Here is a 26,370-nt window from a genome sequence, read left to right on the forward strand (position 1 = left end):
CCCTATTTTGGATTTGTTCTTGTTATGTTCCTCTATTCTGAAGGGAACCAGCTACCTGGCTGGTGAATGGAGGCTTGCTGAGATACTCTTTAGAGATTCAGATGTCCGTAAATAGTAGGCACTAACCTGAAACACTCCTTCATAGATCTTTTTGGAAAGGCAGCAGAACTGCCTTGCTTGAGCCAGTGAGAGAAGCTACATAGAGTGATCAGGTGTTCCTTGACAAAACCAGACCACTTGTATGTGAACTCCTGGGGATACTTTACATATAAACATATAAAAGGATACATGTTTAATTTGCAGCTTCCTGACAAATCAATAGCCAGCCTGGTGAAATTTTACTACTCCTGGAAGAAGACAAGGACTAAAACTAGCGTGATGGACCGTCATGCTCGTAAACAAAAAAGGGAACGTGAGGAAAGGTAGGTTTACAAGAAGAAAGGCTGTGTATTGACACACACTGACTCCTTTAGGCTATCTCAGCAATTCCTGTTAGAAGCTAGATGTAGGATTTTCTCAAAAATGTTTCTGGGTACTACACCTTCTTTCACAACCCCTCTTCCCTGCTGTGCATGTATTGCTTTGCTTAAAGCAGGAAGGAATCTGTCAGCAATGAGGTGAGCTCCCTTTGTCAACACTGCAATTTCTGATTGCCCTCTACTGCAGTGGCCTCTATCCCATTACCTTAGAAGCTTTTTCTCTGATACTGCTTGAGGGTGGAGAAAATGAAATTGAAACTGTTTACAAGTTGATTGACACTGTTGTCAGCAGAGTCAGAACAGTTGATAAGCAGGACAGTAAAAGGAAGTAATGAAAGAGCTAGAAATCTGCCTTTATTTCCTCTGTGTGATGATCAATATAATGAGGACCTGTACCTCAGAGGGTATAGGCTCCAAAGCAGCACCCCTCAGCCCTGCCTTGTACATACACAGCCTCTTCCCCCACCTTTTATGTAAAAACCTGTTATAGTATAAGGTTATTGGGGCAAGTTCTGTTCCCTGAGAGAGATGGACTTGAGGCTTTGGTTTTGAGTGACTGAGAAGAGGGTAGCACAAAGGAACTTAGGATGAATTCTCTGGCAGAGGTGTCCCAAAGAGGGCTGGGTGCATTAGGGTTTGGGTGAGGATGGTGGTGTTCCAAAGGCCACTGAGCTTCAGCAGATGAACTGGACTCCTGCTTGTGTAGTTTTGTCTGCAAGTTCACCCTCCTAGATACCTGTGCAAAACCCTTGAGGATTTAGTCAGCCAGTGGCCTTGTGTGTATTGCTAAGAGATATTTGTATGCTTAAGTCTGCCACAGGACTTTGCCTAGTTTTGGAGCTGATGAGGCCTCAGAAATTAGGTGCCCTCAGGCGTGTGTGGGGGTGGGGAAAAAAAAATCCCTCTGAACACCAGCAGCTCCATCTGCTTGATGCAGGTGCCTTCTCAGCCTGTTCCAAAAGGCAGTTAATGTCTTTGCTGGCTTTGGAAGACTCCTAATGTAATTAGGCAAAATTCTACAAAAGCTTTTTCCCTCAAAGGACTTCCTGCTCTAGCACTTCCCAGGGAGGTACTTGCCAGCTCCAAAGTGTATGAGTGAGCCCTGTTTTGGAATAGAGAAGAAACGTGTTTGCAGGGTTGAGCTGTTCTACAGCAATGACTCATTCAACCTCTCCCATCTCTCCACTAGATCAACAGTGCTTGTTTAACAGGCAGGGCCAGGGAGAATACTAACAGGCAACCTGTCCAGTAACAGCCAAATTGCCCAGTTTTTCATTGGCTTTTTCTCACTTGAGACTTTTTTTCCATTCTATTCTTTTCACTTGTTTGCAAAGACTATTTTGATTTTTCTCCTCCCTGTCCTGCGTCTTGTTTTTTAATAGCTTGTTACTTTGTTTTTTTTTTCCCTACTGATTTATGAGGGAATAAAAAAATCTCTTAAAAGGAGTATGTTTTTGTCTTGTCTGATGTAGTTTAGGATCTTTTGATACTACCTCTCTATTTTTGTTCTGTGTTTGTAAATGAAATTACTCCAATCTGGAAATACAACTCTCTGATACCTATGCCTGTTTGCTGGGAAAAGCAGCACCTCAGACTACCTGGTGATTGGGAAAGAACTGCATGGGCTGCCAAGTGTTGTAATTTTGTAACTTGGGAGGCAGACAGGTAGATCGGAAATGCAAGCTAAGTACCAGGCCTTCAGCTTGATATTTGATTTTTCCTTCTTCCCCTCCATTATAAAACCCTTTACAACTCTGAAGGATTTGTCAGTGCAGACAGGCAGAGCATGGATGCAATGATGGGTGAATTTGGGGTGCCTGGATTTTGAGATTGTACTATGCCACAAGGTGTTGGCAAAACTACAAAAGTGTTCTTCAGTTAATAGTTACCAGTGCTTAAAACTGTGGAAATGAGTGAGTGGGTTTTGATCTAGTTCATGTCTAGGGAACTTGCTGGAACAGAAGAGCAAACTGTGAGTACAGTGAAGCCTGTTAGAGTTTGGCCTTTGCAGAAAAGCTGAAATATGAGCCTAGGAGAAAGCTACATCTCCAAATGAGCTTCCCTGAGTTAAGAGAAGAGGCAATCTGACGTATCTCACTCAAATACTGCTATATGTCTTCTGTGGCTAGGCAGGGAAATCCCCCAACTCCTCAGACTGTCACTAAAATAGCTCCCAGTGCATTTGGGACCAGGTTTTCGGTAGCTGTTCTTAGTTGTGTGCAAAGGGCTTTGTATATGCAGCTCTGGGAGGGGGTGCTTGTAAGTATTCTCTGGTATAGTCATTACACTGACTAAATACCTTGTGAATCAGCTTGTGAGCCAGGCAGCTTGAGAGAGAGTAGGAATGGGTTGTACAAGTGACTGCTCTTGTAGTGGTAGTGTCAGCTCAAGCTACCCAGCAGTATGTTCCTTCTTGGCCTGTGTCTGCACAGCACATTGCTGCAGCAGGGAGACAGCCAAGCTTCAGTGCTGGTACTGCAGCCATGCCCTTAGTACCCACTGTGGCTGCTGTCCTATGTTGCTGTGTGAGCACCCCTTGGCTGACTCCAGCACCCCACTAGCATGACACAGCTTCTGTTGGGGTTTCTCTGCACAGCCCTGCTGTGCATGGCTGCTGTGACATGCCTGCACCATCCAAAGCTGCAAAAAATTCTAAATGGTGAAAATACATTTGATTAATATCTGATTAAAATTACAGTCAAGCCAAACTGGCTGGGTGTGCCAAGGTCACTTTCAGTATGGCCTGAACTTCATGCTTATCCTGTAACTGATAACCTTTCTCTTTTCCAGGGGAGAATGAAATGTGAGGCTGTCATTGAAATAAACAAAACTCAAACCAACCAAAACAAACAAGCAAAACCACAACACCCTCCCACAACAAACAAAAAACCTTACAACAAACAAAACCAACAGCTCAAACACTTCTTTTTAAATGTTTGTTCTTGAGGGAATTCATCTTGTGCATGTCTCTTTTGCTAAATGTTAGAGTTGTAGGAAAACTGTGGCTTAGCTACTTGCTGTAATTCTAAGTCTTTGTTTCTGTCTTGTTTTGTATAAAGTTAAAATGCTCAGTGTCCCACATGCTTTAAATGATAACTTGCATATTCAATTTCATCTGTCTTGCATTCATCTGAGGAGGCTTATTTTACCTAAACACAGTACTGAGAAGTCCTCCTTTACAAGGTGTGGTCCCTGGTATTTTTATAATTAAGGCTTTCTTGACGTAAAACAACAAAAACCCCCAACAAATAAAAACGTCCACCCCAGACCACTAAAACAACCAAATACCTTGGGAATAAAAATAAGTAAATCTGTTGCACGTGCTGTTGCATCCATGCATTTCTTTTAGCATGATATTTATAGAAAAAGAGAGCCTCATGAACTAATACAGCACTGCTTGCTTTTGTCTTCCAGTGAGGATGAAATGGAGGAGGCGAATGGAAATAATCCTATTGATATTGAAGTTGAACAAAACAAGGAGAGCAAAAAAGAGGTATAATTTTTTTCTTACTACTGTGCAAATGGAAGTGTTTACTTGGCTTCTACATGAAGTAGTTAGTGACATTTTCTTTATTTGTGTTGTATAGTTGTCATGCAAGAAAAGAAGAATTGTGTTCAGAATTATTCTTAGGTCAAGACAAGTATAGAAAAATAAGTTATGAATGTAGCTGGGAAAATTAAAAACTTTACCATCCCATGACAATGTACTATGGGAATGTTTCTAGTCTTTTTCATTCTCTCTTTGGCTGTGTTTGCTTGAACTACCTTCAGTGATGATATATAAATCAACTGCGTAGAAGTGGAATAGTAACATTTATGTCCCCACTGAGATGGCTTGGCGGAAGGGAAGTATATCATTTAGTCTTTTTGGAGTCCTGGATAAAAATAGCCACAAATATAACAGTCATTATTTAACACCTAGTCTGTGCTGCTTAACAGGAAGGTGCATATTTTAATGTGTATAACCTGCTAGTTATATATTACTAAATAAAAATAGTGTTGCTGTTCAGCAGGAGCGTGGGTTGTCTGTGTGAGTGAGTGCTACAGGAAGACATTAACCCTAAGGCCCTCTTTCCTTGAAGTAACTCCCCTTCCTGCTTTATTGTAGCCCAATTTCTTTCCCACAGTTACTCTTTCAGTTTTCTTTTTTTTACAACTATTTTTAAAAGGGTATATGTAAGGAAAAAACACTAGAAATGATTAAAACGTGACTGTACACAGGCAAGACCAGAGTCCTAGATCAGATGTTTTCTGAGTTACTATCAGTGAGATTAATTCATGTAATAAGATATTTTGAGTGGAATAAATGAAAAATCACAGCATTCTAGACTGTTCTTCACCTATGCCACAGTGCTCTTGACTTTCCAGCAAAGCCTAGGCTGTTTTTTCCACCAAAGGAACCAGCATCCCTGATAAATTCCTAGGAGCCAAGTAGACGTGAAGCCACTCATATTCACCCTTACAAGAAGCCAAGTTCTCAAAAGCCTGACAAGCAGCCAAACCGGAAGGGCTCTCAGTTGTCTAAGTTACAGCTGCATACTGAAGCTCTCTAGTGTGTCTTGTAAATATTTAATACTATTGTTCCCATTGTTTTAATAAATTTTCAATTTTAGATTTCCTCATAAGCTCTTTGAAAGCTTACATCTGTGAGAGAGCTCACTTCAATCCTCTTTATTATTACTTCCACTACTTAATTAGTGCAGGCCATGGCACTCTAACTGATCTGAAAGATATCACCAGAACTCATGGAGCTATACAGTCTGGCTGTACAATGGCAGGTAGCCTTGCAGAGGTTCTTCTGGACAGGTATTGTACTGGTGGGTAAAATGAAGGTCCCAACCTGCATAGCCTGTTCAGAGTTCATTTAATTTGATTTTGCAGTACCTGGGTTGGGAGCTAATTGAAAATGCTGGAGAGAGATCAGGTATCCAGGAGGGGGACTTGTTCTTTCTTAGCAATTAAGTTTCCTTTAATAATGTGGTCAGATGTGCAGGGGTGGTGAGGTACCATTAGCTTACTGTTATTACTGTAAAGAACTTCCCTGTCCCAGCATCACAGAGGTGGTATCTCCAGCTTTGAGCCAAGTCAGTTACTGTATGACTTGCTGAGTAATACTGGGATTTCTTAAGAGTGTCTGAAATCTCTTATATGTTGTTTTATTTGGGGGGGGGGGGGGGAAGGGGGTACAGTGCAACTAACTTGATAGTGACTCTGTAATACTGAGGTCATGAACTAGAAGCTGCTTTCTCTACATCTTCCCTGTTCCTGGAAATGTCTCCTTTTTTTTTTTTTTTATGCCATGAAATGTGAGGAAGGGAACCTTGTTTGCATTATGAGTTTTTCAAGACTGAAGTGCCCTGGGTAGCAGTAGCAATATATAAACAGAGAAGCACCACAAAATAGCTATATTTTAATTCTCTTTGGTTTTCATTAATTGATTTAATTCTACAAAGATGTGTGTGTGGGGCCAGGAAAAAAAAAGAGTTTCCAAGATAAGATAGAGATTCAAATTTTCAGAGTCCTGCACAACATCATTGGGGCTTAGAGGCATTTGGAGCTGTCAAAAAGTGTTCTGCTGGAGCTCTGGTTTTTGGTCCGCAACACAAAGGAGCTTTACATTCTTTTAACTGTGTAAAACAATTTGAAACTGTTTTAATTTTTTCGTAATGTTGAGGCTTTTGGGATATTTGCAGTGCAGGCATTATATATTGGTCAACCTACAGCCTGAATCTGTTGTGCATGATCCTATGAAATTCCGTATGTAGATGAAGTGTGAATAATTCTGAAATGTCTATCCATGATCAATAATTTACCTGGCTCAGTTATCAAAGTGCTTTCTTTGGAAGTGGAGGGCAGAGCTTACCTCACTTATTTGTAGCTAGACCAGTCTGGTTTCTCCTGTTTCCCACTCTATTCTGCAAAAAGAAGTAAGGTATCCATCCTGTAACAGCAACAGTTACCTCTTGCTCCTGGGCTTGCCTTAGGCATTATCTCTCATGGAGTCCTTTTGTGCTAAAGAAAACAGGTGATTGTCAATGTTACTGTTCCTGTGTGGCTCTGGCCTTGAGCCCATGAAAAGGGTACAAGCTTTTATCTGCCAGCAGTTGTGCTGGGATCTTCCAGTGTTTAGGAAGAAGAGCCTCATACTTATGTGGGGCTTTGTGCTCAGCCTCCTGTAGGTCGGAATGCAAGCATTTTAGTGCTCACTAATGAGCAAATGCTACAAACTGTAGAAACTATGTGTGGCTGCAAATTGGAAGGAAAACAATAGTGTGAAGTGAAGCCAATGTGTTCAAAGCTGGCATTGATCAAGCAGAGAATTTCAGATGTGCAGCCTCCCCTCTCTGCTTATTCTCTCCCCACCACCCATGTTCTTGGCCAGGCTTCAGCCTACTAGGTAATAAATCTTGGGTATGAGTTGCTTGTTGGAAACAACTTCTGGAAGAAATGGTTTTGGTATTGGAGAATCAGATGTGCTTTTGAAGAATCTGTAATATAGTGTCCTGGTTAATGTAACTGTTAGAGGTTGATTTAGACAGAAGGCATAAAAATAATCAGTGGGCGTGAGAGACTCCCTTTTCTAGAAGAGATTTAAATTGTGTTTGTGTGCAAAACTGCATCAGTTTAATGGAATGGTTGATATGCCAGTGCTATGCAAGGAAAGTTGGCTTCCAAGAAACTGTAACAATCTAAAAGTTATTGTACTTCTTTATCCTGAGCCTTTAAATTTGGGTTATCCATTCTGTTGGACATGTCGAAAAACAAGTCTCTGTAAACTCTCCTAGTTGTGTTCTTCCTCTGTCTTCAAATGCCACTTTGTTTTCTTCTGGTGTTCAGTTGAACTGGCATGTTCAGGCCTGATGATGAAAACAAGAAAAGAGGTTTGGGAGCATTTGAAAATAATTAGAATGTTAACTGCTGGGAAACTGGTCATCTGTCTCCCAACATGAGACCAGGCTGAGAAGATCAGCAGTATCTCTTTTAAACATTGAAAGCTGCCTAGAATAAAGGGGATATTTGTGTAAGATAGTGTTTGTGTGATGTGCCACTAAAAGCAAAAACGTCTCCATGTGCAAGCTGCCTTTTTCATTCTTTAAACTTTGAGGATGGCTAAAAGTCACAGAATCCCAGAATGCCTTGACTTGGAAGGGACCTTTAAAGTTCATCTAGTTTTGTAAAAATGACTGTTGTTTGCTAGGTGCCCCCCACTGAAACTGTTCCTCAGGTGAAGAAGGAGAAGCACAGTACACAGGCCAAGAACAGAGCAAAGAGGAAACCTCCCAAAGGAATGTTCCTTTCCCAAGAAGATGTGGAGGCTGTTTCTGCCAATGCAACAGCTGCTACCACTGTACTCAGACAACTGGACATGGAACTAGTCTCAATCAAACGGCAGGTATGGATGGGATAGATCAAGAATAACTGCAGTTTTTGGCAATAGTGCTTGTCACAGTCTGCAAACTTTGCTGGAGTTTGTAGCTTGACAGTGATGATGCACATCATTATGTGGCTTAATTGACAAGCTGTAGCCTTTTGCAATACACTAGCACAGCCCTGTTTTTACATCTCCTGTGTTTTAGATCTATGGGCAAGCATATTTTATACTTAAATTTAAGCAGGAAAAACCCATAACACTGGCTTGAAAGAACATTTATTGGTGCTTAGCATTTCTTGTATTTCAGAGTTCTTTGTTTTAACTGTGAACTTCCCTCAGATAACATTGGTTTTAGCAAAGTGTAATTTCCTGTGGTACTTTTGGACTGGGCAGGTATGTTTGAGTTGGTTATTGTCGGTGTGAGGGGGATTTCAGCTCTTGCACTGTTACATTCAGACATCCTACAAACCTTCCTATACATACCTTTTGCTTTTCTGATGGGTCTGCATTTCAGACAAATGTTTTTTAAATATTTGTTAGTAGAGACAGGTTTACTACATGAGTGAGTTTTCTAGATATGATAATTTTCACTGTTTTTAAAGCAGAGATCTGGCTCAAGGTCTTTATTAAACTTAGTAGAATACGTATTTTGGCCTAGAGCCTTTTTCTCACTCTCTGGGAGAAGAAAAGTGCTCTGGCAATCTTTGATTCATTACTTGCTGTGAACAGGGCCTTTTTTTCTTATGTCAGGCTTTATAGACCCCTGGGTGTTGGGGCAGTTCTTGTTCTAAATAACTTGCAGATACATACAGGATAGAATAAATTAAATGGGTTCTCTTAATGTGCTAGCTGTTCCTGTATTCCTTTATTCTTTTGGGAAAAAAAGATTGTGGGGAAAACTGGAATGCTGAGCTGTGGGATTCCTACTGGGGCTGCTGGAAGATTTGTCCCAATATGTTTTTTTAATCCTTCTTAAAGAGATGAAACTTTGTTTTTTAGATTCAGAATATCAAGCAGACCAACAGTGCACTCAAAGAAAAGCTTGAAGGTGGTATAGAACAATACAGACTTCCAGAGGTAGGATCATTTTCTGACCTTTGTTTATTGTGGAGCGAAATGCTAATTTGTGTTTACGTAATAGGGCTATTCCTCTTCCCAGTAAGCCAGGACCAAAGTCACGTTAGTTGTCAGTGTGAATCCAGATCGTTACCACGTTCAGTGTTTTTGTGTAATGGAAATCAAAGATGTGGAATGAGAAGAAACCGCAATGTTAAACATATGAAAGTGGCTTCTAAGAGAAGTATGGGGTATTCCAGAGACACCCTGTTTTATCAGTGTCTTTGTGAGAGGGGTAGTTGCTTTGTTCTGAGAAATGAAAGAGATGTTAATGGCCTATCATTCTCTTAACGCTTGGTGCTTTTGCTGCTTTCCTTCCAACTCTGGCACCTCACGCTGGAAATAACTTGACCAAGGTTACCTAGGGTGTCTGTGATAAAACCAAGTAGGTGCTTTGGAAGAGTGTGGCTCTTGGTTATCTGCTCAGACCATTCTCCATCTCTTTGTATTGTCATGGCTTACAGGCACAGTATATGTCACAGTTAAGAGAATGAATGCCATGTGCAGTTCTTTGTTGAAAATATTGTTGGCACTAAAAGGAATTATACAGTTCGGCTAGTAGTTAATTGCTTGTGTTTTTGTGAGGTTTTTATGAGCTCAGATACAAGTGAAAAAAGTTGTTGCTTATGTAATTAGGTAACTTCATTTTCTTTTCTGTAGGTCGTTCAGAAATTTAATGCACGTTGGACCACGGATGAGCAGCTTCTTGCTGTGCAAGGTATGGTACTACAAGTCTATCTGTACTTCAGATGGTGATAATGAAAACTGCTGTATGTCAGAGCAGTGTTTCCCTTCAGTGACTAATGAAGAATTTTGTCATTGCTGTGTATTAAAGCACAAAGAACTGAATTGAACAAGGAGGCAATATCCCCCTTCCCCTCCCTGGGCAGTATAAACTGCATCATACAAACATTTGCAAAAAGTCTCTGCTTGTCTGAGCTTTCAGACAGTGAAACTCTGCTGGACTCACAGCTATGCTCTTTTCCTGTACAACATCTCAAGTAGTACACCCAGATTTACCCAGGTCTTTTAGATATGGCTCTGCCTATCTCTGCTACACTTTACTATTTTCTTCCTCTCCAAGGCTAGTCTTATTGCGTCTCTTGCCATTTTAGACTTTTTTTCCTTTCCCCTTGATTAACCTGTCAAGGTTTCAAGCTTTTCTGGGAAGTTCAGCTTCAGATCATTGTGCTGTAACTTGAGCCTGATTTGTAGTCTTGTGGAAATAACACACTGGTTTTGTTTTTGTTGCTTTTAGCAATCAGGAAATATGGCCGAGACTTTCAGGCAATCTCTGATGTGATTGGAAACAAATCTGTGGTGCAAGTGAAAAACTTTTTTGTAAATTATCGACGTCGTTTCAACATAGATGAAGTTCTACAGGAGTGGGAGGCAGAGCATGGCAAAGAGGAGACAAATGGAACCAATAGTCAGAAGCCCATAAAATCCCCTGATAACTCCACTAAAATGTCTGAAGAGGAAGATGAGGTAAATCCAATTTAGAAGTCACGTAAAATTCCCAATCTGAGCTCAGTTCAGATAGATGTGTGTGTATGTATATGCACGCTCTTTGCAAAAGCCATTTTTTGACAATCTTCAATCTGAGCATATTTCACTTCCTCTGGATGTGCAGATTCCAGTACTGATTTTGGGAACTGGGAATTCCAGACACATGTGAAAGTGGAAAGAGAACAGTTAATTTGCAGCCCTCTGACAGTATCTGTATCTCATCAGCACATGGACGTTTTGCCACTTGATGCCGAAACCCTGTATGTCGTTATCTCACTTGGATGTTTTCCCTGCACTCAGTTCTACAGGCTGTTCTAGGTTTGGCTTTGTGGGACCATACAGTCTTCTGAAGCAAAGCTCAGTCTTTCATTTTTGATGATGGAGTTGTTTCACTTGAGGGAAGGGAAGAAAGCTATAAACAAGGCGAGTGTGTGAAACTGCTCCCTCTGGAATTGCCTAGAGACAAAGTTTCATTGATTTTTACAGCAGTTTCTGTGAAGACAGACATTCTAGAAACAGCTTCTCCTTGATGGAGCTTCACAGAGAACACTTCTCCAAAGACAACGTGTGGTTGAAATTAACTTAAGACCGTAGAGTGTTTAAATATGAAAGTTACTTACAAAAGAGTAATATTAACGCAGTCTTGCAACAGAAAACCCCACTAGAGGCTTGCATGTTAAAAATGTCTGATCTAGGGCTCCCTTTGGCCTAATTTTATAAGATAGCTTGGCACAAAAGCCCTGTCTTCTAAATGTAAGCACAGTCAACAGCATAAGGCAAATTTTGGTCTTGCATGGACTGTATATTTTGTTGTCCAGATTATGGTTGACTCACGCTGCCATTTAGGCATTCAGAGAGCAGAATTTCATTGCTTCACAAATCCTAATAATGGGTTAATCAAAAAATGGTTGTATTGGAACTAAACCCAAAGGTATGACAGATGAACAAAACCAAACTGAAAAAACCTGCCTTTTCAGAAGAGTGTGAGCAAACTTGTCCCATTCTTCCAGAACTGAGAAGTGGAGCAGGGAAGCAACGGTGCTAATATGTAGCTGCCAGTTTGAAAGACATGGCTTGTGTCACTGCTTTTTCCTGTGACCAGTGGAGTTGTATGTGTTAGCAGTGCAGAGCTTTTCTTCTCTGAGCCCTCTGAAATTCCTCCTGCCTTCAAATGCACCCTTGATGCTTGATCTCACTTGAGATAGAAAATGTGTTAGCTTGCAGCAGGAATTGGAGCATGCTGATGTGATCAAGTGTGTGGCCATTGGAGCAATGAGGATCCCTGAGAAGTTAGAGGAGGAGGAGGAAGAATTGGAAGCATGACAGCAAGGTCTGGTGAAATGGCTGGTGGAGCAGCAGTTACGAACCCCACACTAGTGATGAAAAATGCCCAGGCTGGAGCTGAGCAAGTGCTGAGTGGTGGGATGGGGACCAGAACAACAGGCTGGTGAGAACAGTTGTAAAGCATAGAGAAGAACCAGACGTTGTGGGAGTCAGGCAGTCCAAGGTGCCCTGCAGTGGACTAAGGGCAGAGAACCTGCCTGCACCAGACAGACACAAGCAGGAGCCAGGCACTGTGGCAGTGAGTTGCCAGCTGTGACATACCACATATGCCTTACACTAGCACTACGTGGTTTGTGGTTCTAGATCAAGCCTATCCTGCACAGTGGGAACTGATGTGTCACAGCTGGGAGGAGTAAGGTGCTGGCAGCATAGAGAAGATTTCAACTACAAAGACTGCAGCCTTTTATAAAAACATACATGGAAGGGGCACAGGAATATTGTACAGTGGACGTCTAATGGCTATCATGTTCTCTGAGCACACCAGACACTGCTTCTCAGGCTGGGTGCAAATGTGCTCCTGCCTTCAGAGCTGACAAGCACAGTGCTGACTGCCTGTCTGAGCAGTTCTGGGGCGATATGAAATTGGGGTTATCACATAGGCATTTGAGCTAAGAGGAGAGTTCTGGTCCCTCCTGAACTGTGCAGTGTTATGCAGCTGATGCCTGCTCCTGAGAGCACTTGCACAGGTGCTTGGTCAAGTCAGGTGGACTCAGCAGTAGCCAGGAAAAGACTGCTGGCCCAACAGTGACATTCCTGAGTCCCTTGGGTGCTTTCTCCTCTGGCATGCCTTGTCTACTTGGCTGCCAGCCTAGTAAAAGCTTCGTCAGCCCTCTGGCTGCTCTGGGCTTTCCCCATGAGTGTGTTTTCATAGCAAGTGGCTGCAGTTTTGTTTGTTTGTTTTTTTCTTTCTTTCTGTATTTTTGAAGGGAAGAAGGTTAGACTAATGATAATAAAGTAAACCTCAACTCCAGTCTTAATTCTTGTACATTTGCACTCCCAATAAATCCTGATCAGAATAGGGCAAGCTGCTGCTATTCCTCCCATGTGCCAGGGTTATCTGTCATGCTGCTTCCAGTACCATGGATCTGGGGTGAAGTTTGGAAATACAAGAAAGCCTGTGTATATTAATTTTAAAACTAAATGTGTCCTTTTTCTCCCTCCTCCCCCTTCCCTCCAGGCTACTTCTGTTCTTGATGTCAGATATGCATCTGCTTCGTGAGAAGGTGCTGTAGCCTAGAACAATTTGTGTTGACTACTGTGTTATCCAGGATATCAGGTATTAGCAAACCTCAGACAGCCATCTGCATCATATCTGTGGACAAGCAGCTATTACCAAAAAAAAGGCAAACGCTTCCAGTCCTGTGCTACATCTGCCTTAATCTCCCCTCATTCCTCCATACTGCCTCCACTTTCTTTCAAAGCACCCAGGTAGCTCAGCTTTCCATTTCATCAACGTCCTGCTTAAACATTGGGATTTCTAGAACCAGTAACACCCGTCTGTAAATTTTGACCAACCTGGAAAACAAGGAGCTCCTTAGCAGCCCCACAGTAACTACACGTTAGGAGTTCTCACAGTACTCAGTTGATAGGGTGTAAGCACATATTGCTGCATGGCCCCGTGGTCTCTGCTTCCTGTGTATTCTTACAGTGACACTATTGTTAGTGAGCTTTCTATAAAGGGGCAGCATGTGCACGTGCCAGTGGTGTCAGGTCTGTTCTGAAATGACAGGGCATGGTAACAAACAATCTTCAATAATGCAAAATGACAGAAAACGTTATTTCTAAGGTTCGGTCAGCCCAAGGCTGTGGATATAACTCATTACACTTCTGGTTTGTGCAATTATTTCCACTGTATCTGTATGTTCTTGCTTCATAGAGAGCTCCCTAATCGAGCATTTTAGTCCTGTATGTTTTAATGGCTTTTATTTAGTGCAAAACGGAATACGTAACTGTTTGATACGCTATTTAACCCCTGGCATTCAGCATTTGCATTGTAACTTGTTAAATGAGTGCTACACAACTTTCTTTTTCCTGATCCTCTGCGGGATTAAGTCAAAACAACTTTCTCTGGTGCCTCTCCTTTTGGAATATGTGCCTTTTTACATTTGGCTCCCATAGATCGCTTCCTGTCCCAGTGTCTCATTCCTCTTCAGAGCGCTGTTTGCCAAAGACATCAAACTACTTCTTCCGCTGGAATTCTGGTTGAGGGTTGGAGCATGAAATTCAACCTTCCAGGAGTTTTTGGTCTCTTGAAAGTTTACTGGAGAAGAACTGGGTTAATTTCATTGGCCATTGTAACCCTTCTGAAGCATACATTGCTTTCATGTTCTGAACCAAAATATGCAATTTAAAATCTAAGAGGTGCTTTTCCAAATACTTGGTGCATGCAACATTCAAATCCCCAGCCCTCTTATCAGATGACCTGGCTGTGGCCTCTCTAGCTGGCAAGAATTGGAGCTGTTCTTGGAAGTCCTGCATGGGGACTTTGCACTTTGAACGAGGTAGTTGCTGACTGCCGAGCAGTGTTCAGAGAAGCTAGAAGCAGCAGTATTATTTCTTGTCCAGTGGAAAGCTGCAAAATAACACTAGTCACAAAGCATTTAAAAATGGTTAATGATGTTGGGAGAAACCATCAGGTGCCCTTCTTTGCCTTTCTTCCTCTACAGAGCTTTCAGGCCAAGCTGGCACACAGCAATGTGTGGCAGCAGTATTTTAACACAGAAATGACCTAGTTCATGTCCTAGCCTGCATCTGAGATGCCGCAGCTCAGAATACAGCCCTGAACTCAGTGCTGATGTTAGAGCTGCTGGGCAGTGCCAGGTTCTGGGCTGTGCCAGGTTCTGTTCTCTGTACCTAAACGAGGTAGAATTATTCCACCCAGGAGACAGAGTCAGCCCTCACTGCAGCTCCTGCAGTGTAGAAAGAAAGTCAGGAGAGGTAGCCTCACGTACCACTGAGGTGGTCTCCTCCTTGGGCCTTGTGTGAGAAAAGCAATTAGACATCAGAAATGGAGCAACAACATACAGACAAAGGAGCAGATAGGCATTACTTAGGGCAAGCTAGTGTGTGAAGCCTAAAAAGGGCGTTTCAGCCACTTTGTAGCTGTTTCTTAGCAATTTCATTCTGGTAGCTCCAGAGACGTCCTTTGAGGTCATGGGAGGATGGAAGGGAGCTATTTTCTATCCTCTGTGTTGGAAACTTGTAATCCCAAGTTTGTGGCAGTGTCTCTACAGCTGCTGATGTGAACTGGCAACTCTGATGGTGGCCCTGCAGATGTTCCTGTAGTCCTGTGCCAGTTGGAGTTGGGAGACTGTTGTGGGAAAGGACACTAGTTGTTAGCCAGTGTGAGTAAGGATTAAAGACCGGGCAAATAGCACTGTGAATTCAGCTGTCGGTTCAGGTGTAAGGCAATGCTGCTCATTAGAAATACTCCAGTATTAAACCTCCTGCTGGTACCAATGCGTGGAGACAGGTCCTCACCAGTGTGAGGGTTGTGTGAGCTTGCATCCCATCCCAGCTGGTGAAGCTTGCTCATCAGGAGAGGCTTCTGCTGGCGAGTTGTTACTTGTGAGGACTTCTCATCGGTTTTTGCCCTCAAATCTGTCCATCTTATGATCAGAAAAGTTGTGTTTTGGCTTCATCCCCAAGGGGTAGGGGGAAATATGTATAATTTGTGATATTAGGAAGAAAAAAGTTGTTAAATTACTTTTCAGTTGACTGCTATCTTATTGTAGTTGATACATACAATATAATAGCACTGTACTTTAAACATTTAGTTTTTTACATTCTCTTTAACTATGTTTTTAAATGCAATAAAATCATTTTAGCTTTTGAAAGTTTAAATGCTTTGGTCTTGTTTAAGTGATGATCCTCTTTTTCTCTTTTTAAATGGGTCAAGCATTAGATACATCAACTGGTTGCATTCTGATTAGAAGGGTCCACAAAGATAACTGCGTAAGATAGAATAGTCTCACTTAAATTTTGTTTCTTTAACTATCAATGTGAATGTTACAATTATATATATTTTGTGGAAAATGGGAAATTATTTCTCCTAAGTTATTGTGCAAAATATGGTATCCTTAAAGAAAATGATAGTTTAAGTTTTAGTTCTAGAAATCTTAAAGGTATAAAAGTGTATTGCATATACATAAATTTCATTTGTTCTATTTAATTTTATGTAGCTGTGTAAAGTGCTAGGTAACTTCTTTTTTTGCTTGTCCATTAAAACAACCTTGCTACTTGAATATTTGTGTTAACTGGTTGGAAACAGTGATCAATTTTTGTAATCTTATAACCAAGGGGAAAAAATGTATGCCTCAGTTGTGCTTAACAGTATAGCAACAATGTACAATCAGATGCTTAAGGTCGTAGTAGCCATAACTGGTAGTGCAACCACAATGGTTGTGTCTTGATATATTTAATACCAATGGGGATAATGAATTCTTAATATATTTTTACAAGTTTGCAACCAGAAGGACCCCATAAATATCCACTAGAACACTTTTTTAATAGTTAATGTGAGAGTGAAACTCTTATACTCTGAAAGCAGCGTCCTGCAAACATTTTTCTTTCCTGTACAAATCTGATACACTATGTATTAAAATATGCTCATTGTCACTTTAAAATTTCAGTTTTTATTCCCAAAATCGCTAATATGCTGTTGGTATTCTTGCACACCAAATATGAGCCAAACAGTGCATTACACTAACCTGATCACTGAATTTGTGAACATAAATCTCCAAGTCAATGAAGCTCAAAAATACTGTAGGAAATTTTACTGATAATGTGTTTCTTTTCAAACCTGTAATCAAATTGTGCACAGCCCATTCAGGGATGAGTGGTCTGATGTTTAGGCTTTACAATAAAAGAGAAATTATATTTTATTAGCTCCAGCTTGTCTTCAGCAAGTCAAAAATCTAGTGATCTTGTGCAATGCCCCTAAAGCAAATACTTTCTGCCACTCCCTGGATTAATGCAGCTTTTCCTGTCGATCGTAAAGCACAATTGCAGTGAAAGTTACAGTTCAGAAGATGGAAGGTCAGTATAGTCTATGCATGTTGTATAATAATGAGTGTTTACATTCATATTCTCCTAAAATTAAAATTTATACTGGAGTGTATAGTATTCCATTATGTAGATTTTATCAATTTTGTTAACTGCTTATAGATTGCTTAAAAGAAGTTTTTTCAAGATTTTAAAAGATGTATAAGGTTAAGTTTGCAAATATAATGGAAATGCTGTATAGCTTTTGAAGTGATAAAATACTCGTTGGGATTTTAAAGAAAGTACGTTGTAATAATGCTGTTGTAAGTAATATTTTAAATGTCTTTTTTGCCTGTTTTCTATTATTCAGCACACTTACTGTGATGAACGTTCATAGCATTATGGAATTGCTTAGCCACTGAAAAGTAACATTTTGGTTTTGAATTATTTTACTGTATGAGGAATTATAGTGGGATAAATTCCTTTGTGAAATTCTATATAATTCATTTTTCTATGATTTCCAATGTTTGCTGACATCAAATAAAATTTTTTTTCAAGCCATTGATGTAATAAAATACATAGTAAAATGTTATTCATGTAAACTGTGGTTCTCAAATGTAATTTGTCCACTACCTTTCAGATTCTGGTCAGGAAAACTGACCAGGGTCTGCCCCTTTCTCTTTTGGTTCATGCGTGTAGGTGTCATTGGAGCACAGTTAACTGCTGTAGAATCTCTGTCTCTTGGGAAGCTGAGCAGCCTTTAATGTGGAGCTACCACCTGGAGCTGCCTCGTGCAATTCATGCCAGTGGCCCTGGAGAGAACACTGCTCCTTTTTTGATGGTGTGCCATATTCCTGACCCTGGCCATCCAGCTGCACACTGCAGTCCTGCTGGCATGGGCACCACCTTCAGCCAACAGTTATGTTTGGGAAGCAATGGGACTGGGACACTGGCTGGTCTTGAGGGGGTAGAACCAAAGACTAGCTTGTAGGGTTCAGGTGAAGACTGACAGTGTCATCAGCATTGTAATGAGGAACTGGAGAATAAACTGCTGTCTGCTGTCTACAAGGGGCTAGCACTTGGCTGTACCAGTTAACAAGGTCATCATCTTTGTCCTGCAAGGGAAAGAAATGTATTTACAGCATAATGGAAAATACAACTTGTACCCTTGAAATGTAGCACTGCGTAGATGTTGCTATCACAGAGGCTCAAAATGACTTAAGTTTTGCACTGATGTTGAGCCTTGGGATTCTCAGGAAGGTTGTGTTTTCTGTCCTCACATGCTGGATGCTACCGAGCACTAAACACAAAAGCATGGACAATGTGTTGCCAGAAAACTTTGGGAGAAACTCTTGTCTTGTTGCATTCAGCAGGCCGGGCACCAGCAGTACCTTGTGAGTCTGGGTGTTAACACAGGACATATGACAAGGAGTTTTCTGTGTTGCTCACGTGTGTTAAAGATGGAAGTAATACTGCAGTGGTTTCCAGTGCTGTAGTGTACGGAGGGCAGGAATTAGTCTTGCCTTTCTGTATTGGAAAGGGAAGGCAGGGATAGAGAGTCTTGGGGCTTTGGATGCACAGGAAGCATTTTTAAGTGTTGAGGGTGTTTGCTTGCTGGAAAATATCTTTGTAATTTTCCTGATGATGGAGAATATGGTACCAGTAAGGTAGTGATCTACTTTCATAGCAGAACTGTTTAACTCAAAGATCTTTCAGCCCTTAACCTTCAATATATGCCATGTGCCCCCTAACAAAAAAAAAACAAAAAGAAGTAACTTCTTCCCCTTTCAGTCAGGCAACATAAGCAGGTGAGGAAGCTGGGACTTACTCTGCCCCAACACACACACCTGAGGAATCTTCTGGGGAGTCCGGAAGCAGAGGTAAAGTGGTGGTAATGATACTGCTTTTAAAAACACCAGTGTTAGATTTCTGCCTAGTAATGATATTTGTAAATGGGAGTGCAGTGTTGAATTACTGCTGAATGGAGTTTAAATGCTGTTTTTATTGTTTCTGAAGGCCTGTTTCCTATATAAACAAATTTGGTATCTGATAATTTACAGCCTTGAAATCTTAATGCATTGGCACTCCAGCAACTACTGTGGTTTAGACTTTAAGGTGTGACCTGAATTAAGCTTTGGCCCTTAACAAAGAATGGGAATATGTGCATGTGGGGAAACTGTGGTTTCCAGAGCGCTTGTATGTGTTTTCCCAGCCTTTCCCATCTCTGCAAGCCATGGAGTAGGAACCACTCAGCAGCACAGAGCAGTTCTCCCTTAGGATGGGAGCCACCTTGCAGGATTTGATATGAGGTGGAGTTTAGGCTCAAAGGGAAGAGTTCAATGTTGGTGCTGTTTGTGGGCAGAGATCTTAGTCCGATTCCCAAGTATCCACTTTATAAAATACTAGTGTAAACATGGATTTTATTTCATGAACCAGCTTCCAGTCTGAAAGATAGTGTGATGTTTGAGACCCTATTATCTTATTCCTCTGAATTGTGCTCTGGCTTACCCACCCAAATCATCTTCCATCTAATTAGAGGAAATGTAATTTCTAGTCTTGCTTTTAGTAAAGAGCAAACAAAATGTGCAAGTGTGTGTGTAAAAACAACAAACAAGCACCCAACCAGACAAAGAACAGCCCCCCCAAAGCTCAGGAAAGGGTTTGCTGGCAATGTTGGAGGCATGGTTTGTCTTTGCTGCCCAACTGCTAGGGAGAGAGTTGCTGTAAAATATTAAGGGAACTAGGTTCAGAAGTCATCAAGAAGGGAAATCTTGAGGGCAGTAGCATACAGGAGGTCTGAACTTTTAGCAAAGATGGAGAAATCACCTCGAAGTTTCCCCTGCTGCAAGGGGAGAAGTTTGCATGGAAGTAGACTGCAAGTCCAGCCTACCAAGGGCAGCAAAGGGTAGGGCCTTTAAAGATGGGGAAAAGCGGTGAACAGCCAAGGAGTTTACAATGGGGAGATGGGGAAATGAGAGTAAGAAAACAAACATGTCATGCTGAATTCAGTTTGTTCCCAGTCAGAGATGATGATGAGGGAGAGGTTGAGATATTTGTTCTGATTCTGGACAGACAGTTTTCATTAAGGTAGTTTGGAACAGGAGAAAGTGTGTGAAATAATACAAATAAAATGTGCACATGTGAGCTGAGATGAGCTTTTCCCCATCTGCATACTTCAAGGGAGCAGATACAATTTGTCTGACACCTAGCATATGAAACTGCCTTAGCAAGACCTGAATAAGCTTTTGAAAGGGAAGATGACATGTGGCTGACAAAACAGTAGTGATTTCTGGGAGAAAAAGATGAATAGGAGATCTAGGTAGCTGCAGACTTCTTGATACTGCTTTTGTGTATTCACAGTTTAGAATAAGTCATGATGGAAAAGAGAATTAGGTGAATTAATAAAATAGAAGAATGGGTGCCTTGGGAATGCCAGAGAAAAACTCATGCCTGACTAGTCAGTCACAAGGTACAGAATTCATCAGTGGATATGGATGTCACTGCCTGAGCTCCCTGTCCAGAATCCCGTAGAGAGAAAGAGGCTTTTATAGGGTATAATTAATGTAATCCTAAATTAGACCCTAAATTGATCTAATGTATTACATCCTGAAAGGGCTTATTTCTCTCCTTATTATAGATTATAGGCAGAGCCTGGCACTCTCAGAGGTGGAAGTTGGGCATTAACCATGTTAGTGCCATGACTGCCTGGGCTTAATCCTGGGAGGAGACAAGGATTTTGACCCCTCGCTGTGGCACTGGGCATTATATTTCCAGCTAGATGAAGAAATGTTGATGCCATCATACCAATGCTTTGAAAAGTCCCTCTGCAGTATTGTGTACAATCCTGGATTCCCTGTAGGAAAGACAGGCTTGAAATACTCAGTTTATTTTGCTTCCAGTAGCTACTGGATGTTGACTTCTCAAACTGCAGCATGGCATGTCCTGTAGACTTGTCTCCATCATTGATAACTGAATTGCTTGTCCTGCTTTCCTGTGGAAAGGGTCCCTACTTCTGTCTTATGCTCTTTCCTCGTGAATGAGGATTAAATCTGTGTCCTGCCACAAGATACAGCAGGAAATCCTGGATGTTGTTGGGAAGTTCAGGAAGACCCTCCTCCTGAGAGTCCCAAATTTTCATTGCTTGTTAAAAAATGCCTCTAATAACAGAACTAGCTCCACTGTGACTTGGTACCTTTTAAATACTCTAGAAATGTACCTGGAGGGGAGGACCTAATTTCTGTTCTTTCAGGTGCTGTGTCCCACCTCTCTTGAAGAGGCTGCCCAGGTAAGAAGTGTCATCATAGAATCAGTCAGGGTTGGAAGGGACCACAAGGATCATCTAGTTCCAACCCCCCTGCCATGGGGGGTTTGTCATTTGCAAATATAAAACATGTTATTTATATATATTTTCTATCAATTTTAGCCTTTCAGTGCAACTTCAGGGACAGCTTTTCTGATACCAAAAGTAGTTTTACAGTAGCTTTGCCCCTGCTAACTGCAGGCGCGTTGGACAAAATAGAGGGTCCCTTCCAACCCAATACAATGTGTGAATCTCTGATCTGTATGTTGTGCTGTTAATGTTCTTCCTTAAAAACAATAAATAGTAAGCAAGTACTGAAAAAACAAAACCAAATCCAAAAGCAGTTAATTGGATATTCTTTAAGCTAATTCCCTTTTGCTGCATGGCTGATTCTCTCCTTGCACAATCAAGTCTCACTGGTACAACTATTCTGAGAAGATAACTTTTAAGCTTAATCAAACTGTCTTTTAAAATTGTTTGTATAAAGATTCCAGTTTCTGCAGTTAATCATGCACAGGAGGCCCTGGGTTCAGTGCCATGCCCTGCTCAGGAAGCAAACAGTACCCTGTGTCTGTGCTCCATCACAAGCAGCTTCTCACTTTGACTTTCAGTGTGTGACCCAGAACCACAGTGGAAATTAGCAGCAGAAAAATGAGGGAATTCTGCTGTGCACACAAGGCAGATGACTAGTTGCAAACAATGGCTTTAGCCCATGGCATAGATGCATAACTTCTCTTCTTCCTGCTTTTGTTTTTATGCATGGTTAGCAGTGAGCCCTGGGATCTGCCTACAGCTCCAGATGTGTGATTCAGAATGCAGTGTCAAGCAAAAAGAGCATCTTCACTGCCCTCAAGTATGTGCTGCCTAGGGCCTCCAGAATGTGAAATACGCAAGGTCATCTTCTGCCAGCCTGTCTCTCTAGCTACAGAGGAAATCTCTGACAATAAAAGGAGAGACAATTTGATATTTGTACACATGCATACATAAAAATTACTCATGACTTCTAACTTCAGATTTTTCCAAGATATTTTTGTGTTAACACTTCAAACTGCAAGTCCCTGACAAGTGGATACCCTGGCTAAAGGCATTAAATAAACAGTAGAGAGCTTCATCCAAGCTTTGTTAGGTGCTTTTATGTTGTTTGTTGTCAAGCGTTGGAGCAGGTGGATAGTAAATAACCTTATAATGTTAGAGCAAATGTAGTTTTAAATGATTACCTGCCAGTCTCACATTAGTGTCTGGGGCCAAGCAGAAACCTGACAAGAAAAGATATGCCTTACTAATGAGAGAACCCATCGGCACACTGTGAGAAGCAGCAAGATTCCAGCACAGCTGTATCGACTCGAGAGAGCATCTAGCACCTCTGAATATCTTCCTTGCTGATCCATGAACCTATTTTGAGGACTTGGAAGAGAGAATTGTTACACTCAATATACTCTTTGGTTTTTATTTTGCCCACTGGAGATGGTCCTTTCATAGATCATACCAGCTGATCTCAAGAATTTCATTAGCAATGCGTGTTAACAACAGGGCACTGTCTTAAAACCTGGATGTGGTCTTGGTTTTTATTGTACAATGTTTTGCTTTTAACTGTAATTGTAGCAGTCATGTTCTTCTCATAGGCTGTGTGTTATGGTGTTTCCAGGTGATGCCAAGACAAGAAGACTCTTATTGTGAAAGGCAAAACATTTATTGCCTATGTAACGAAGCAAAGCACTAAGCACAAGCAAAAGCAAAGCAAGAGCTTAAGGATAAGCCAAAGCCTCCTACTCTGTTACATAGTCAACTTACTTTTCTAATACAGAGCTGTCACATCCCAATTGGCTATCCTTTCACTGACATGAGTCCAAGCAAAGCATACAATAGGTTAATACTGACAAACAAGCCTCTCAACATATCCAGTCAACTTCTGCCTAGTCTTTCTCTTCAGTTACAAGGTGTTTACATTCTTTCCAACTAAAAGACAAAACATAGCCTTCTCAAAAGTTGCTCAAAGGTTTGCTATCTTCCTACATTTAACTGGTATGAAAAGAAAAAGTAATCTGTAAAATGAAGCAAAGATGGTTTATATAATTTTTGTTGCTGTTCTTGCAGTTGAAGGTTGCCAAAAGGCAGTGAAGTCATCTCTTGTAAAGGTGATTAGTAACTGTATCGTGTTTCTACAGCCTTCTGGGACAGAGAGGTCATAGAGCTGTATAAATGAAAGCTGAGTAATCGAGATGGTTTTCACTGTTTTTACTTTCTACTGTTTAATGTTTGCTTAATGCCCTGTGAACACTTAGGAGAATACATCTTTGTTTAAAAATTCAGAACCTAAGTGCTTCAAACTGCTGGTCATAGCTGTACTGAGAGTTGCTGATGTGCCTGTGGAGGAGGACAACTATCATTTCTGCCAAAACTAAGTCAACATTATCTCACCTGTGAGCTCAAGGTAGAGAGTAGTAATGTCAGTGTGAGAAAGAAGGTGTCTCCTAACCCTTGCGATGCATGGCTATCAAAGGCTCCAGTATGCGATTTTAGGTAGTGCAAAGTGTTGTGCAAGAGATTCATGGTAGATATTGTCTAATAGCAATGGGTTGGTCTTGACTTATGTAAAACAATCCCTGTGAAAAGTCAATGCTGATGGTAGGGGGGCTGACTTGAGTTGCTGTATGTGGTTGTAAGTGTGGTCCTGTTGGAGGAGTGTTGTAGAGACTGAGGTCGTGTTTGAGTAGCAGACTGGAGGGATTGGTCCTTGCTTGGATGCAAGAAGCTTCTAGAGAGAGATCTCATTGTGGACTTGCTTTCTGAAGTTCTCTATTAGAAGAGTATTGCCCTTGATGTTGGTTTGCTCCTTGGCAATGATAGTATTTATAGCAAGTTTTCCTGAAAACTCCTAACCAGGGGTAATCAAAGCACAGAAGAAAATCAGAGAGCACAAGAAGAACATCTTGATGTGGTACATATCAACAAGATTGCTGGGCTGTGCTCCAGCTGCAGACTGTTGTGGGCATCTACAGATCAACAAAAAGGCACCTTAAACCTATGCTGGGAGTAGTGGAAGCTCCATAGCAGCCTTTAGGGGAGTTGGGGCTTGGAACTTCTGCTTAAGCTATTCTTGAGTAATGGATGAACACTTCAGCCTGTTTTCCATGCAGGGTTTGACTGCATATCACAAGATACATTTTTCCATGACAACCTTTTGTAGCAAGTTGTTTTCCTGGAGTAGCTGGAGCTTTGGAGAACACTGTCAGAATTTCTTCAGCATGTGACTATTTTGATTGTAAATAAGTTGTTTTGTAGGCAGACCCCAAGGGCCACTTGCCTGGGTGGCTCTAACTCAGTTTGGTTTGTTTTTTGTGTACTAATTATTCTTCTCAGATTCAGTTTGTGATTTCTGTTCAGCTGTTGAGGTGTCTCAGTCGTGAAGACAAAGTAACGTGTCACTTAAGTACGTGAAAACTGTGTCCTGAAGTGTTTGATTAATGCTTACAGAAGCTTTTGGAGGCCATGTGTTTGTGGCTGGAAGCTGGGCAGAGCATGTGTGATGCTGTCTTAAATATTGCCTGCAGCAGAAGCTGGGGAGTAAACTGCAGACCCTAGAGGAGGAGGGGGTATGGATGTGTCCTCTCATTTCTATTCATTCTCATTTTCTCTTCATTCTTTCCTAACATCCTTATAAGAAGATCTTTCGTGTGGGAAGCTTGGTGTAAATCCATTCAAAGGTACTGAAATCTATCGCTAAAAACCCCACCACTTCAATGGTGAAGCTAGTGGCAGGAAATGGTGAGGGGCTGGAAGGAAGTGGTGCAGGTACTTGAGGGATGGAAAGGAGGCATGAAGTGTAGGCTATGCTGTAAGTGCAGAGAACAGCTCAGAGCCCTGAGCTAACAGGATTTATTTCTGTAGGAAATGGATTCTGGCCAGGGAGGGTAGACAGGTGGGTGCTTCAGTCCAGGCTGTGTGGCAGGGCTAGAAATTCTCTCTTGACAAAGTCCTGGTAATAAGGCAGCAAAGGGAATGAATCATTAGCAGAGCTGAGTGACAGATGTTCTGCATTCTTTATTGCTGTGAAACTTTGAGTTTAGTTGTTTTTCTACACAAACTGTTTCTTAACAGCCTGTCTTCAAGGCAGGAGTGCCAAGTGGCACCCCCAGCCTATGCTTTGCCAGAGTCAGTAAAGCTGTGAGAAGGAGAGGATGGGGAAGTGTCCCAGTGGCTCTGAAAAGTGATTAATTTTGTCAGATGACAACCCAAGCAATACCTAGTCCAAAGGATTTGGAACTGCTTGAATAAGTTCTGAATCACAAATTATTTATTTGGGGATTTTCTCTGAAGTCTAGAGTATAATTTGAGGGGGGGACACAAGCAGTGCTGGAATGCATAAAGAACCCATTTGCCTAGTGAGAAATGAGCAGGTGGGATGAATTCTTGTAGGGTTTGAAGGTGGCCAGAAAGACCACAGCCATGTTTTGGATTACCCCATCACTCAGACTTTAATAGCCCTAAACCATCTCAGAACCTGTTCAATGACCATTGCACTGAGATCCTGCTCAGATGCCCAGGCTGGCCATATTTGCAGCAATTCCATGGTTTCTTGGGGACTTCTCTAGGTCTTCTGGTGTTTTTTGTCTCACATTCCCATCTCTCCAGGAGTGGGTTTTAAACCAGCAGCTGCCTTCTGATGTACTGTGGTAGTTCTCATGTGTTGAATGTAGCTCGATCTCCCCAGCTCTGCCAGGAGCAGAGGGTTCCACAAAGCAAGTCCACATTTACTCAGGTTGGCCAGGACAGCAATGGGAGCAGATGGTGCATGTGGAGCATGTGTTCAGCATGTGGTGATGGAGTGAAGACTGGCCCTCCGAGTCCAGCACCGCTGGTATTTAGCCCAATGGTCTCGTCCAGCCTCCTGGACCATGCCAAGTGGTGCTGTTTTTTTCTGAGAGGTGATCTCTCAAGAGGACAAGCTGTCTATACAGGCAATTGTGGGAGCTTGCCCCAATTGTCCCTTTCCTCTCCCACGTTCTTCAGCAGTTCCCATAGTGTAAAGAATGCCAATTTATTCGTAATGACTTCTGCTTGGTGTGACTGTTTCCATGGCTTTTATCATATCTCTGTGCCTCCAGAACATGAGCTCTGTCACACCTGTAATTTATTCTCAAGCTGTAACATAGCTCTTGGAAAGATGCCTAGGTTTGACTTCAAGCAACAATGAATTCACAAGGTCCCTAGGCAAGTTGCTTCAATTGACAGTTACCTTTGGTGCTTTAATTTGCCCAGCATCTCCC

The 26,370-nt window shown here is 41.6% G+C and overlaps 1 protein-coding gene across 1 annotated transcript in view; it reads left to right on the top strand.

Moving 5' to 3' along the window:
• The window catches only part of RCOR1 (REST corepressor 1), an 82,479-nt gene extending 69,334 nt beyond the window's left edge, over positions 1 to 13,145 (top strand). Inside the window, exons 6-12 of the mRNA XM_054400295.1 lie at positions 304 to 422; positions 3,894 to 3,972; positions 7,678 to 7,872; positions 8,851 to 8,928; positions 9,628 to 9,685; positions 10,226 to 10,455; positions 12,998 to 13,145. Of these exons, the coding sequence (XP_054256270.1) occupies positions 304 to 422; positions 3,894 to 3,972; positions 7,678 to 7,872; positions 8,851 to 8,928; positions 9,628 to 9,685; positions 10,226 to 10,455; positions 12,998 to 13,039 (801 nt within the window). The 3' untranslated portion in view covers positions 13,040 to 13,145. The remainder of the gene's footprint in view (positions 1 to 303; positions 423 to 3,893; positions 3,973 to 7,677; positions 7,873 to 8,850; positions 8,929 to 9,627; positions 9,686 to 10,225; positions 10,456 to 12,997) is intronic.
• Positions 13,146 to 26,370: the final 13,225 nt, after the last annotated feature.

The sequence above is a fragment of the Indicator indicator genome, chromosome 4 (assembly GCF_027791375.1).
Source record: "Indicator indicator isolate 239-I01 chromosome 4, UM_Iind_1.1, whole genome shotgun sequence".
In the NCBI taxonomy this organism is placed as follows: domain Eukaryota; kingdom Metazoa; phylum Chordata; class Aves; order Piciformes; family Indicatoridae; genus Indicator; species Indicator indicator.